Raw genomic sequence first — 16,132 nt, forward strand, 5'->3', positions numbered from 1 at the left:
AATTCCAGTACTAGGAAAAGTCTTTGAAGGCATAATATATAAGCAGATGTATGAGTACCTAGAACTAAATGGTATGTTAAGTGCATCACAGTTTGGTTACAGAAAAGGAAGGTCAGCTATACATGCCATAGAGCTCTTAGAGACATTCTAGCAGCATTTGAGGACCATGTGCACACACAGGTAACCTTATGTGATCTGAGCAAAGCTTTTGACTGTGTTGACCACTCACTTCTGCTCTCTAAACTTGAGTACTATGGAATATGTGATAAAAGTTTAAAACTCATCAAATCATACCTCAATAAAAGGAAACAGGTGGTGAGTTCAGGAAGTCATCTGTCAAACATACTCGAGGTTCAACACGGAGTGTCACAGGGATCTAAATTGGGACCACTTCTTTTCCTTGTACACATAAATGACTTACCAGGAAATATAGATGTAAAGACATATATGTATGCAGATGACACAACTTTTCTATCTGTAAACCATGTACTTGATAACCTTGTAAGTGATATGAAATTGGCAAAAGAAGATGCAACATCATGGTTTAATGCCAATGGTCTGTTATTAAATGAGGAAAAGACCCAGAATGTGTGGTTCAGTCTATCAAAGACTACAAAAATAGAAAAACAAAAGGCAAAGTTTTTAGGTATTGTACTTGACAACAGTCTAACATGGAACTCCCATGTTGATCACATAGTGGTTAGGTTGTCAAGAGTTAAATATTTGTTGAAGAGACTGATGTGTTGTGTGACATTTGAGTACGTAAGGACAGCGTACTTTGCCTTTTTTCAATCTGTTTTAAGGTATGGGTTAATACTCTGGGGAAACAGCAGAAAAATAAATGAAATTATGGTGATCCAGAAGAAAGCAATCCGAGTAATGGCTAAGGTAGATAATAGAACACATTGTAAACCATTGTTCATTAAATATAGAATTTTAACAGTAATTAATTTATATATTCTTGACAGTGTTAACTACATATTTGCTGAACTACCTAATTTAAGTGTAACAAATGAAAGGCATGGCTACTATACAAGAACGTGTACTCCTCTGCTGTTGCCACAAAATAGATTACCTAAAACCAACAATAGTCATAAGTATATGGCAATTAAAATATATAACAAATTGTCTAAAAATGGGTCAACCAAGCCTGACAAATTATTTAAAGACAATGTTCATAACTTCTTGTTAACTAATCCATTCTATTCATTAGAAGAATTTTTAGAAATGCCCAATATCAACTTAAATATGTAAAAATTTATTTTGTAAAATTAATAGGTTAAGTGAACTGATGAAGTCTATTGCATGTAATAATGCTGAATGACTAATGAAGAATCTGAATCTGAATCCATACACAAAAATTTGTTATTGTTCATTCTATTGACTACTGTATGGCAGGATCTGATGAAAAAACTTTCATAGATAAACTTAACACACTAATACTATTAGTTTCAAGATACAAACAACATAAATTTTTATAGTATGTGATATTAACATAGGTATAAGGGAAAAAAGAAAAAAAGAATGTGTTTCACTTAATAAATACTTAATCTCTATTGGCTCAATGAAAAACCCACACTATTATAAGCATCCTTAGACAACATAACTACCAATGAGCATAGGAACTACATGTAGAATGTAGTGTAGTTACATTAGGAATATCTGACCATGAAGGACTAGATCTAAAAATAAGGCCGTCAGTCTCTGAAAATACTACAGATGTTGTAAAGCATAGAATACTAAATAAAAGTAATGTTGAAAAATGATAAATCAATTAAAATCACTGGACTTTTCCAGTAAATTGACCACTGAGAGAATTATAAATGAATGCACTTCTACGTTTCTGGACATTGTTCAACCTATACGAAGTAACAAATGACCAATCATCACTAGTAAAAATGTTAACGCCACTAATTGTGCACCACAAAATAATAAAATTTGGTACACCCCAAGGATGAGGAAAATAAGAATAATGCTTCTTATAGCTAAAGACAGATCTACTAAAATACACCAAACTGACAAAAATCTTCAAAACTGAAATAAAAATAGTCAAGTATGAAGCAAATGATAGCTACATTTTAAAATCCAAATTTATTTTTAAAACACCCTGGAATGTCACTGAAAATAAAAGAAACCAATAAAAAAAGGTAATGCCATTCCAAAAGTCTGTAAAACATTACACGAATACTTTGTACTGGCATTAAATCACCAATTTAAATGACAATATTGAATACTTTGTAAACTGTACAGGCTCTTATCATTCAAGCAGTAACAACAGCTTACTTGCTGACACACTTCTACCACAGGCAAAAAATATAACTACATTCTCGTGGTCTAAAATTACTTCCCACATTAGTAGTTAAGCAATTAAAAAGTTTAGCAATTTCGAAACAGAGGCCTATTCAGGGAATAATAATTTTATCATAAAGAGCATAGCAAATGAAATTAAAATCCCATTGCTTTATCTTGCTGACAGAACAGTGGCAGGTAGAATTTTCCCAGGATCTCTTAAAGTCACTGTTACAGTCCTGGTGTTTAAGAAAGGAGAAATCCACCTCCCTAGTAACTACAAAACAGCCTCAGTTGTTACTGCAGCATAAAAAATAACAGAAAGCACCATACACAAACAGGTATACGACTATTTTGAAAATAACAAGTTATTGAATGCAAGCAAGTATGGCTTCAGTTCAAATCTATAAACAGTAAAAGCAATAGGAAATCTGTTAACATATTATACACTACCAGACAATAAAAGTGAAGCACTCAAAGGGGGAGGAGCAAACGAAATGAAACTTTATGGACTGGTCAGATACCTGATGTCATCTCAACGATTAAAAAATTGAGTCAAATTTATGAAGAACTTGGCTGTATAAGTTCACTTACAAGTATGAAGTTACGTGAGCTCTGGCCTGAATGTATACACTCAGTTGATTGGGAAGTGTGTCATAAAGCAATTGTATCCTCTCGTGAGGCAATCTGGGCCACAACTCCTGTAACTGGAAGTCCAAACTGGTCCTAGGGGGACATATTAGGATTTTTCTACCCAAATGAGTACCTGGACAGTTCACAGAGACAGTGTTATATAAAGATAAGCACTGTCCTGTCAAAAATGGCACCATGATGTGCATGAGAGGTAACACATGAGGATGTCGCATGATGTCCATGACATACCACTGTGCAGTCAGGGTTCCCTCAATTACTGCCAGCCATCAAATGAATTCATACCCAACAGCTCCCCACACTATGACACCAGAAGTAACACTGCTGTGTCTCTCCAAAACATTTGACCTATGGGACGTCTCACCAGGGCATCATCATACTCATTGACAATTGTCCACCGGGGTAGAGTAGAATGGCGATTCATCGATGAACACGATGTGATGCCATTCGTCAGCACTTCGGGTTCCCTATTCGGGCACCTTATCAAATGCAGCCATTTGTGTCATAGTGTTAATGACAACCTACACATAGGATGGTGATTCCCTTGTCTCGCTTCTCCTATTCTGCAGCCAATCTATGCAGAATGACACAAAATGTTTCAAGTAGCCCATTACTTGTTCTCAGATGGCATGTGGAGATAGGAAGGAATTATGAAGGACTTACTGCACAATTTTGGGATCCTCCCTTGCGATGATCGGCTGTGGTTGACTGAAACCTTGACATTGACTATGTCGACCCTCATGTTCCCGTGTAGTCCGACACTGGGCCACTGTCACATCTGAAGGTTCCACAAATTTGAGTATTTGAATATGTAACAGCTTTCTAAATCATAAAAGGTTCTGACAATGTCTCCAGCATGGTAAAATGAAATGCTATGCAGAGAACTATATCTTGGATCACAGCCTTGTGCGCATAAATCAAATATCAGCAAAATGTGGGGTCAGTTCTTGGACCTTTTGTCTTCATTGTCTATGTAAATGATTTATCAAGTGATATACCATCTGAGAATATACCCTGTGACAATGATATCACACTGGCAACAAGCGAAAATGTACAACATGTATAAAATTACAACAGAAAAATAATTGAGATGATTTGTGACTGTGTGTGGTCAACCAGCTGCCCATTGACAAAGCAAAAACTGAAGAACTTTGGTTGAGTCTCAGATAATGAGAAAGAGAAAGTGAAATTACTTTGAATTAAGACTGATAGCAGACTTTTATGGTATGGAAAAATAAGCTATTCAAGAAGCAAACTAGCAAGGGCATTATTTTTTTACATGAATTAAGCTGAAATGTCAGTAAAAATCTACTACTGTACTCTTATTATGCATTCTGCCATTCAGAGGGAGATGGTGCCTACTATCTGGGATCAAAGTATTTTGGGCCAGGAAGAAACAGCTTAATTTAACTCGGTGATTCCCACGAAGCTACTGGTCGGCACAGCAGCCTCGTGGATGTCAATGTGTTAATGCAGAGGCCTAATCGAGACTTAAAGATGGACTACAAAGAGGATTACAAAATTCTCTACTGTGTCAAATGAAAGGCACCTGTTTATGATGCAACTCCACTAATAAAGAAAAATTTTAATGTATTGGACAATAGACCTAAAGTCTCTGATAAATGTTTCAAGAAAGTAAAGAAGAACTCAAAAGCACTGAAGTGAATCAAGAAGAAATCTCTAACTGATCAAACTGATGAACAACTTTAAGGGCTCCCACAGTGAGCAAAAGCAGAACAGTGGCTGGACAGAAGCCAGAGGACAGGCAACCAGACAAAGAATGTAACCCTTTTGGGCTGCAAAGAAGGCTTCTGGAAATGCTTTACAAATACTTGAAGTAGTCGCCAATGATTCTAAATGAGAGAGGGAGAAAAAAGGCAAAAACTACATTCCATGCACACAGAATTCAAAATTCCACGGACAAGTCAAGGTTCAGTTTGGACTTTTCGAGGCATTAAGCAAATTAACGTGGTAAGGCATATGATATTCAACTCTTTGATGTCGTAGCAAGGACACAGATAACGTTAAATTCAAATCACTGCCCATCAAATTCAATAAGCTATTTGTAACAGTGGCTGAAACACAAGGAAAAATATACGGGGCATTGAAAGCAGGTCTATATGACTTAACCAGATATTCACTGCATACTCCACCGACAGTCATCTGTTTGTGTCATATCAACTGCAAATAAGATCATCCAATCCTCTTCCATACTTAATAATTTAAAGGGTGTTTTTAGCAAATGCCTTGCTTTATTAATTTGGAAATCACACGCGATACTCAAGTTTCAACTATACACTTTCAGAATACGGAACACTACTGAGAGATGGTCCCTTTTACTGTTTGCAACATCTCACATTGTGAATGGCAGTAGAAGGGAGAGTGTGTGTGTGAGTGGGGAGGGGGTGGGCAAGAATGCAGTAAGGCACAAGACAGTGACTACTAGTTGGTGCATAAAGTGATGTGAGTGAACTTTGGGCTACAGCATACAGGCCAAACCTGACTTGCCTGAAACACTGAATAGCCATACGGGCAGGTGGGCAAGGAGGGGAGAATGACAGCACAGTTCATTGGCCCTTGGCAATGGGTAGGGTAAACATTCATCACTGTGGAAATAAATGCTGGAGGTAGGTGTGAGAGATGGGTAGTGGTGAAACCTGGACTGGCTACTGACAGTTCAGAGTATGATGTCTCTGCAAGGGAGCAGCAGAAACTGGGTCTGATTACCTATGGTCTCTGTCACTCCTACTACAACAAAATCATGTCATACTCAAACTGTTTGATACAGCACTGAAAAAATACACAACATAAAATTGTATTACAAAATTTCTGCTGGGGCCCCTCTGACACTTAAGAATGAGCTGTACCTGGTAGTCTGTCTGTGCAAGATGGATATAGTCTGCTCAGGGACATGTATGCTTTCTTTGTTGGTAATCACAAACAGAGGTTGAACTTCGCTAAACTAAAACATAGCTGACTTACTGAAGGAGCTCCAATAAATGATAAAAACTTCAGGAATTTCTGCGTTAGTCTAAGAATGAGCAGGTCCTTCATTATTGCAATAGAAATATTGTTTGGCTTAAGAATGTGAATGGCAGCAATGACAGGTTGTGGCAGGAGGCAGTGACAAGTAGAGAGGTTTAATTAGTGGAAGAGGGTGCATAACTAATGAGAAGGTACATTGTTTAGCCAACAGCTAATCACACTGTAACTGCATAGCTAAATGTAGTTGAATGTCTAAATGCTGAACACCCTTCAGGAGCTACTTTCAAATAGATTAAATGTATAATGCAGAATGAAGCTGGGGTCCTTTAGGCCATGGAATAAAAATCACATTATGAAAAGGACAGACTTGTACTCACTATATAAAGGAGATGCTGAGTCACAGACAGGCACAAGCAAATATGCCTAAACATGTGAGCTTTCAGCCAAAAGGTCTTCTTCTGGAGTTGACAACACACATACATTCATGCAAGCACAAATCATACACACTTGACAACTGTCTCTGGCCACTGAGGCCAAACCATGAGCAATTGTGCATGATGGGAGAAGCAGTTTGGTTGGTGAGGTAATGAGGAGGCTGGGGTAGGGAGAAGGTGTTGAAGTTGTGGAGGAATTTGGATAGGGTGTCGTCACACTCGATCCAGATCACAAGATGTCATCAATGAATCTGAACCAGGTGAGGGGTTTGGGATTCTAGGTGGTTAGGAAGGATTCCTCTAGATGGACTATGAATAGGTTGGTATAGTATGGTGCAATGTGGATACCCGTTTCCATGTCATGTATTTGTGTGTAGGTGATGCCTTCATGGACAGAAAGTACCCTCCCAACCTTGTACAGAAACAGATCTCCCACGCTTATCTCTCCAGTCACCCACTACCTCCCACATTCCCACCATTTGGCCATAAAAAGGATTCCCTTTGGTACTGAGTGCTGCCCAGGACTGGAGCAACTGAATCACATACTCTGCCAGCGTTTTGACTCCTCTTATCATGCCCTGAAATGAGTAATCTCCTGTAAATTGTAATTGTGTTTATCCTACTCACCATCCTTCCCACCCCTCCCAGAATGGTATTCCACTGCCCATCAAACCTATGCAATATTCTCATCCATAACACACCCCTGTTCCCAACATCTTGCCTCATAGCTCACATCCTTGTAATAGACCCAAATGCAAGACTTGTCCTGTACCTCCTCCTGTTGCTCCAGCTATAGGCATTATCTATCCCATTAAAGGCAAGGCTACCTGTGAAAGCAGTCATGTGATCTACAAGTTAAGTTGCAACTGCTGCACTGCATTCCATGTGGACATGATAGGCAACAAGCTGTCTGTCCGCATTTATGGCCACTGACAAGCTGTGGCCAAGAGACAGCTGGACCACCCAGTTGCTGAGTATGCCACCGAGCACAACGTTCTTCAGTTGAATGACTGCTCCACAGCCTGTGCCATCTTGATCCTACCAACACCAGCTTCTCTGAATTGCGCAGATGGGAACTCTCCCTGCAATATATCCTACATTCCCATATCCCACCCTGGCCCTAACCTACATTAGTCTCTGTCCTTCACCCATATCTCCCCTTTGTAAAGGGAGACACTCCTCTAACATTACCTTTATTCAACGGAAGTTAGCGATACAAAAAATACGTTCTACCATTTAAACAGGTTAATATTATCTCAGCTGTTTAAATAAAAGAATTTCTTATGATTCTGTATACAATGTATTATATTTCATGCTAAAATGTATAAAAAGAAATTAATTTATTTTTGTTGTTATAGTTGATATATACTAGTCCTATACGTACAGTTAAAATTACTGTTCTTTTAGAAACATTTGAAATTACGAAATATTTGTCACACTTAAAATTTCTATTATTAATTATGCAATCTGACACTAATCATTAAATTTATTCGTGGATTCATTTATAAAATGATATTAGAAATTAACTAAATTCATTTGTCAAAAAAATTTGTAAACTCTTTGGAATATTGTTAGAACCACAGAATGAAGTAGTATTGGATATGCCTCTGATGTGATCTGATGTAATTTTATGATCGGCAATAACAGTGCAATTTTTGATAATGAATTGGAAATTGTAAAGACAGCATGAGATAGAAAAATATGAAAAATTGTAAAATATACACATTCAAGCTCAGTACCTTTGGCAATGTCTCAGTCCAGCAGTATCCAACAATCATCACTACTGTTTTTTCACCGTACTATTAGTTGAGATACTTTGGCTTTTTTAAAATTATATTAATTCTCTTAGAGATATCTGACATGCAAAAGACTTACCCGCACTAAAGCAACAAAATTTTCTCTGTCAGATGGGACACCACCTCTTTGTGTTGGATACTCCCAGTCCAGGTCCAACCCATCAAAGTTGTATTTCCTGCCAATGACAAACATCAACCAATACTTTGATAATGAATAAATTCATTTGGATTTCTATAATAGATATATGCTGGTGTATATTCATTGAATAAATAAGTCATCAGTACATCCAAAGTGACACTACAGCTTGTGAAAAATATATCAACACAAAGCTGACAAGTAAGGACATAACTTATGAACGTATTTCAGTGGACAATAGGTTTTCAAACACTGTAATTGAACAACTGATTATAAAACAAAACAGCAGAATTTAGCAATGTTGCAATCTGAGACTTTAAGGAAACTGGTTTGATCTTGGATGATCAGCCCTACTCACTGCATTATCTCCATCATCATTATTTCTAACTCTACTATGAACAGAAGAGTAACTATTTAATCCAAAACTCTGTTCTGTTTTTCATTACATGTGGTGTTCCCCAAGGTTTCATATTACGTCCACTACTTTTGCTTGTGTATATTAATGACCTGTCATCTGTTACATTACTAGATGCCAAGGTTGTCTTATTTGCAGACAGGGGCAGATCCAAGGGGGGGAGGGGGGGGCAATGGGGGCAATTGCCTCCCCCCCGGTATGTGGCCGATCTTTTTTTCCTGACTGCTTTAGGGGCTGATTACATCAGCATCTAGTATGTTTTACTTGAAGTCGAAGATGTAAACAATGGCACGCAGTTTGATGTAACAATTCAAAAAGAGACCTTGAAGCCTCTTCCATTTAGTGAATGAACTACAGAAGAAACAAATATACTTATGAATAAAATAATAAATATTCGCTGAGGCATGAGCGATCTGTGTCCCTTTTTAGCACTTTCCCTGCGGTGCAGTGCAGATTTAAGAATGGAACCAAATGAACATTAGCATTTTTATAGATTATTTTACATTAGCAGACAAACACAGGGTTTTTCAAGTGCACGTGTCGCATTTGAAGAATATTTTTTAGGTAATGCAGTAAGTTATTTCATTAAACACACTTAACACATAGCGATACATAATTAAATTAAAAACAGAACATATATATAAACAAAGATGATGTAACTTACCAGACGAAAGCATTGGTATGTTGATAGAGACACTAACAAACACAAACACACACACAAAATTCAAGCTTTCGCAAGTCACGGTTGCTTCATCAGGAAAGAGGGAAGGAGAGGGAAGGACGAAAGGATGTGGGTTTTAAGGGAGAGGGTAAGGAGTCATTCCAATCTCGGGAGCGGAAAGACTTACCTTAGGGGGGAAAAAGTACAGGTATACACTCGCAGACACACACACACACACACACACACACACACACACACACACACACATATCCATCTGCACATATACACACACAGGCAGACATATGATATGTCACAGCATCTTTGTTTTTTTATTTTTTTTTATATATATATATATATATATATATATATATATATATATATATATATATATATATATATATATATATATATATATATATATATATATCTGTGTGTGTGTGTGTGTGTGTGTGTGTGTGTGTGTGTGTGTGGGCGCGCGCATATAGAGTATTAATGGTTTTATGTGGAATTAATTTTTTGGAAGGCAGGTACCAAAAAATTTGCCCCCCGCCCCTGACCGAGGTCCTGGATCCGCCACTGTTTGCAGATGATACAAACATTGCAATAAATATTAAATCAAATATAAATTTAGAAAGGTAAGCTAATCAAATTTTTACTGACATTAATAAGTGCTTCATAGCTTCATATCCAATTCACTGTCATTAAACTTTGAGAAGATCCACTATATGCAGTTCAGAACTTCCAAGAGATTTCCTTCTAGTGTGTGTATAAAATATGATGACATGGAAATAGGAGAAGTTGAGAGAGCAAAATTCTTGGGATTAAAACTTGATAACAAATTCAGTTGGGAGCAACATATTAATGAACTGCTAAAGCACCTAAACAAGTCTGTGTTTGCAATGCGAATGATGTCAGACGTAGGAGATATAAATACAAAAAAACTGGCATATTTTGCTTATTTTCACTCCATTATGTCATATAGTATCATATTTTGGGGTAGCTGCACAAACCGAGAAAAAGTTTTAGAGTACAGAAGCGTATAATAAGATTAATGTGTAGTGTAAATCCAAGAACATCATGTCAAAATTTATTCAAAGAATTGGACATACTAACCACAGCTTCTCAGCATATTTATTCCTTATTGAAGTTTGTTGTAAATAATACACCTCTTTTTCCAACTAACTTCTTAGTACACAGTATCAATACTAGGAATAGAACAATATACATAAAGATTTAAAATCACTTACTCTTGCCCAGAAAGGAGTCCAGTATTCAGCAATGCATATTTTCAATAAGTTACCAGCAACCATTAAGAGTTTGGTTTCAGAGAAGACACAATTTAAACATAATTTATAAGAATTTTTGGTGACCAACTCCTTCTATTCCGTCCATAAATTTCTCAACAAGTGCAGTAGACCATTTTAATGAATATTTATTATACTTTAATATTTGACAATACTTGGTTGTGACAGACAAGTAACTTCCTACTGCGTGAATGATGAATGTATGGAAAGCAGATGTAAGTCTTAAGTCTGTAAATAGTGGAAGTTTAATTTTAAATCTTGTACATAATTTGACTGTTCTTAACTGAGCATCATTGAAATGAATAATTTACGTTACTTTTTGACAATACTTGGTTGTAATAGCCAAGTAACTAGCTACTGTGTGAATGATGGATTTAATGAAAGCAGATGTAAGTATTAAACCTGTAAATATTAGAAGTTTAATTTTAATTCATGTACATAATTTTACTGTTTATTGACTGAGGATCATTAAAATTAATGAAACTCAAGTTTTTCTAATTACATTTTTGTGATGTGTTTATCTGACATGTTCCACACCCAGGAGGATCCCCTCTTTTGTGGGTCTATGGAATGAATAATTAATCTCATCAAAATAATCGTAGATACCTAAATAATTTTTTTTTAAGTCATTATCTATTGAAATGTCTGACAAAATGATTTAATACATTGAAATTTACATACACAGCAAGAATGAATCCACAATCGCTCACATTTGAGGGGAAAAATCTACCATATATGACTTTACTGAACTATTTCAACATGCTTTTAAGATATCAAAGGGTGTATCCTGCACTGCTTTCTGTGACACATATATGTGAAACATATGCCTATGTCAATCAAACTCCAATTAAATATTGCTAGTAGTGGGTTTGTTTGAAGCAGTGCACAATGTCAGATTTTTTCCAACACAGGAGTTACTGTGTAACAATTTCTTGGGCATTTATATGAATCCATGGTGTCTGTTCTTTTGAACATCTCCAAAAGAACAGACACCATGCATCCATATAACTGATATGCCTAGCTGGGCAATGGATCCATCCTCTTCGATGTGGATACACAAATACGGCTGGCCTCCTGTGGGCAACTCAGAGTAAATGGGAGTACAATGGACATGGACTGTAGATAGGTGGCACTCAGTGGGTATGTCGATCCGCCACAAGGCATACCGATATTGTATGTGCAGTTGCAATAATGCCGTGTCCCGGATGGCGCAGTGGTTTACACACCTGCCTAGTAAACAGGAGATCCCAGGATCGAATCACGGGCTGGCACACATTTTCACTTGTCGCCACTGATTCTGCTGGATGTCCCACTGCAGCTGACAGCAGTGATCCCCTTTAATTTACATATAATTTCTCGAGCATCCGTGAAACACCACCTTGCTTCTTTTTTAGTCTGTTTCCTTATGTTAGTAACATGCAAATGGGTAAATTTTTTCTGCTGGACGTGTTCTGTGTATATTACATCTGTTACAAGCAAAGTAAGTATTCATTTTTTAATTTGACATATTAAATGAAGCAATTGTGTATATCGAGTATGTGACATGCTCTGTCAGATGTGAAAAATCTAAAATTTTACAGGAAAGATATTATATCAGACAAGCAGCTATTGAAGTGGCTACAGGAACCACTATCCGTAGAAGACTTGTCTTCAGATACTGACACAAAGTCTAAGAGACTGATGCAGCAACAGAGCAGTCTAACTCCAATTCTATAACTGCATCTACAGTACCAGTTATCTGCAACTTCTGCAACCCCAGGTGTGTATCGATGTAGGGACGGTAAAACAAAATCGTTCGAGCATAAAGTCTCTACAACAAAACCTGCTTGCCAGAATATTGTGAGCCAGGTGTAAAGGGGGAAGAAAATTTTGAAAACAGTTCTGGATTGCTGGAAATTATTTTTTCCAGGCAGAGTAATTATCGTGTTGAAAAATAAGCATACCGAGAACCCATATTTAACAAATGCAAGCTGACATTTTTCTCCAATTTTAGTGGTCAAAAAACAGGCCTGCAGCTTAGATTCATGGGCAAAGCCTCAGGAAGTTCTGAACAATGCTGCTAGAAGCTGGCATAAACAACACTTTTTGAAATATTCATAGCAAAAATATCTCTTTACATACACATCATCAAAATGGACATTGGCAAGCATGGTAACTACAGTTTTACATTAAGACAGCTCTGCCTCCATTTGGAAGCTGTCAGCACATGTCAATGCACATCTGACCATTTCTTAATGCTGTCAATATTCACAATGTAACAATAATAGTTGTTTCACTGCTGTAATTTAATTTCATAGTCATGAGTATAAATGGGTTCAACATTTGAAGCTAAATGAGCTTTAACAAAATGGTGCAGTGAGGCTTGCCACTCAAAGTCCACCTGCAGCCGTATATTTGAGGTGGCTGTGCCCAAAGTTGTTTGACAGAAGTAGGAGACACTCTGAGAGAAAGATGACATAACTTACAGTTCATGCTTTTTATGGACCACTTGTGCTGGAAAGGATACTGTATAAACAAATTATGTTGTTTAGAATGTTAAAAAAAAGTAACCTAACAAAGTCTCAGTCTAACTTCTACCAGAGACAATACAAATCAGTGTCTTGAATAAATAGACTGCTCTATGCAAAATTTATTTCCTTTAAATGAAGTGTGACATTATGTCAAGTCAAAACATAACTTTCTTGAATGAAAACACTATATTTCACTGAAAGAAAAAAAATACTTCAGATGATATTCGTGTGATACGGGAAGACTGACATTCTCCTGGAACACGAGTTGTGGTACAGTCTGTAAAAGTCTTAGTGGTCCCAGCTGCCCTAGTTAAGTTGGGAATATTTCAACAGATGTGAATTCTCACTGCTGTCAGTGTTTGCAATGTCACAGTAATATTAATTGTCCAACAGTAAATTTAATTCCATGTGAATTACTACAGATAAGTACTACTCCCAGTAAATCCCTGATAGTTGGGTTCACTTTATACTTTATCCGTCATATGATGGGCCATATTTGTTTTCATTTTTAAGTTATGTTTCAAATACAAGTAATTTTTTCCCTTCAAGTTGCATTTGTGGGATGGAGCTCGCATTTGAGGTCACCTTACATTTGTACATTTGGGTAAATATGGTAGACACGATGCTAGTAGCTTATTCACAGGAGGTTGGAGACTGCGAGACTGCTTACAGACAAATTTTGAAGACTTATGTTTTCCTTGATGTTTTATACCTTGCAGCAATTTCTCAATACTGATAAACTATGGGCCACTGGTGGCTGTGCAGCAGATTTTTTGAAATTTTGTTGATGAGCAAATGGAGGCTCCATACTCTTCTCCAAGTTTGATGAAAAGTCTACAAGGGCAAGAGGGAGGAAACAGAAAATCACAGACGACCTGGTGCCAATTAGAGATAGGAAACCACAGATAAAGTAGGGAAGGAAATTCAAGTTCAGAGAGAAGAAATTAAAACACTGAGGTTTGTGAATGACATTTTAATTCTGTCAGAGATGGCAAAGGACTTAGAAGAGCAGTTAAACAGAATGGATAGTGTCTTTAAAAGAGGTTATAAGATGAGCATAATTAAAACTAAAGCAAGCGTAATTGAATGTTGTGGAATTAAATCAGGTGATGCTGAGAGAGTTACATTAAAAATGAGGCACTTAAAAGCTGTAGATGAGTTTTACTATTTTTCCAGAAAAATAACTGAATATGGTCAAAGTAAAGAGGATATAAAATACAGACTGGTACTAGCAAAGAAAATCATTCCTGAAAAAGATAAATTTACTCACATCAGATATAAATTTACATGTTGGAAGGTCTTTTCTGAAGGTGGAATGTAGCATTCTATAGAAGTGAAACATAGGTGATGCAAACAGTTTAGAAAAGAACATGAAGATTAGAAGGATAATTTGGATGACTAATGAAGAGGTAATGAATCAAACTGGGGAGGAAAGAAATTTATGAGACTACTTCACTAAAAGTTGAAGTGGGATACATGGCTAGACTATAGTAAGGAGATTCAAATGGATGTTAAGTTCAGTAATATTACAGAAATGAAGAAATTTTGCACTGGGTGGACTGCTGTGGAGAGCTACTGCACATCAAACAAGCCTTCAGAATTAAGGCCACATCAACATCAACATCAACAACAACATAACATTTTGATCTCTGTTGCTAGCCTAAAGTATTTTACTTTAAGTTGTCACTTATTAGTTTCTATAAGAAACAAGGCTGCATGCTTGAAATTGGTAGTTTTGCATTAAATTACTTACCACAAACTGATTTGCAGCAGGACATTTCTTCTTCTTCTTTCTCTGTTTTGACCATTATTTCAACCATTTCTTTCATTGAGTTTTCACATGCACTCAGTGCTCTCTCACCTGGTGAGTTCCCTCTTTTCTTCAGTCCATGTCTTGCCACTTTTCAACTTTGGCATTTTATGGAAATGTTGATGTGTTCCAAGTTTATTGTCCAATATTTCATGTTCCTGGATGTATTAATTTGTGACCCTGCTTCTTAAAGATCCTGGTAAACCTCATAGCACCCTCGGTTCTTTTGTCGAGGTTAAATTTTTCTTGGTCAGTCAATTTGTTCTCCTTCATGTTATATGTCCTTAGAAAGCAATCCTCCTTTGGCTCATTGCATCTGTCACCTTGTCACATGTGAATACAATTTTTGCTATGTCATCTTCTAAACTCACCATTCTCTCTTACTGAGACAACAAACTTATTTAAGACCTTTCCTTGGTTTCCAGCTGCTCATCCAGATCTTTCTTATTCATTGTGAGGTACTCCACTGCTTACTGTGACTCTGGTCAAATGAATGCACAATTATGTCTGAGCCTGACATTAAACAACATGGGTTGTTTTTAGCAGGCACCTCTAATCAGTTGGCATGACGCTTCCACCTTGTTGATCTATACCTGAAAGGTTCTTCTTTAACAATATTTAGTTCCACCCCCCCCCCCCCCCCCCATTAAATAACAGGCCATTTTGTTACAGTTCTGTATAAAACATTCAAATGTTAACAGTTTACAGGCTGTTACTGTTTAATATAACTCACTTGTATGCTTGTGCACATGCTGCTTGTTTGCAGATAATCCATACAGTGTACGTGAGTGTACAGAACAGTGAAAAATATTCCAGTTACCAACAGCAGTCAATATAAATTTATCTAGCTGTATCTATGGTGGCACAGAAATAAGGAATATTTTAAGTTTGCTACACGCCAAATCTTGGTTGTTGCATCTCTCTGTCCCTTCCACCTGTTCCCTATCATTTGTCCCCTCCTGTGAATTCTCATATTACTTTAATTGAAAGGTTTTTTACATTAATTGAAAGGTTTTTAAATCTTGTTTGTTATATTTAATTTTTTGCCATGCTTTTAATGTTTTATCAGCTGTTCCTCCTTGATCTCTTGTTCTGATTAGTTTTTCCTCTCTCTACCTGTTTTTCCCACTTCATCTTCTGT

The 16,132-nt window shown here is 36.8% G+C and overlaps 1 protein-coding gene across 1 annotated transcript in view; it reads right to left on the reverse strand.

The window, feature by feature from the left end:
* The window catches only part of LOC124723228 (probable chitinase 2), a 278,220-nt gene that overhangs the window by 96,540 nt on the left and 165,548 nt on the right, over nt 1–16,132 (reverse strand). The window contains exon 4 of the mRNA XM_047248419.1: nt 8,235–8,331. Within this exon, the coding sequence (XP_047104375.1) occupies nt 8,235–8,331 (97 nt within the window). The remainder of the gene's footprint in view (nt 1–8,234; nt 8,332–16,132) is intronic.

This window comes from Schistocerca piceifrons, chromosome X (genome assembly GCF_021461385.2).
Source record: "Schistocerca piceifrons isolate TAMUIC-IGC-003096 chromosome X, iqSchPice1.1, whole genome shotgun sequence".
NCBI classification, from domain to species: Eukaryota; Metazoa; Arthropoda; class Insecta; order Orthoptera; family Acrididae; genus Schistocerca; species Schistocerca piceifrons.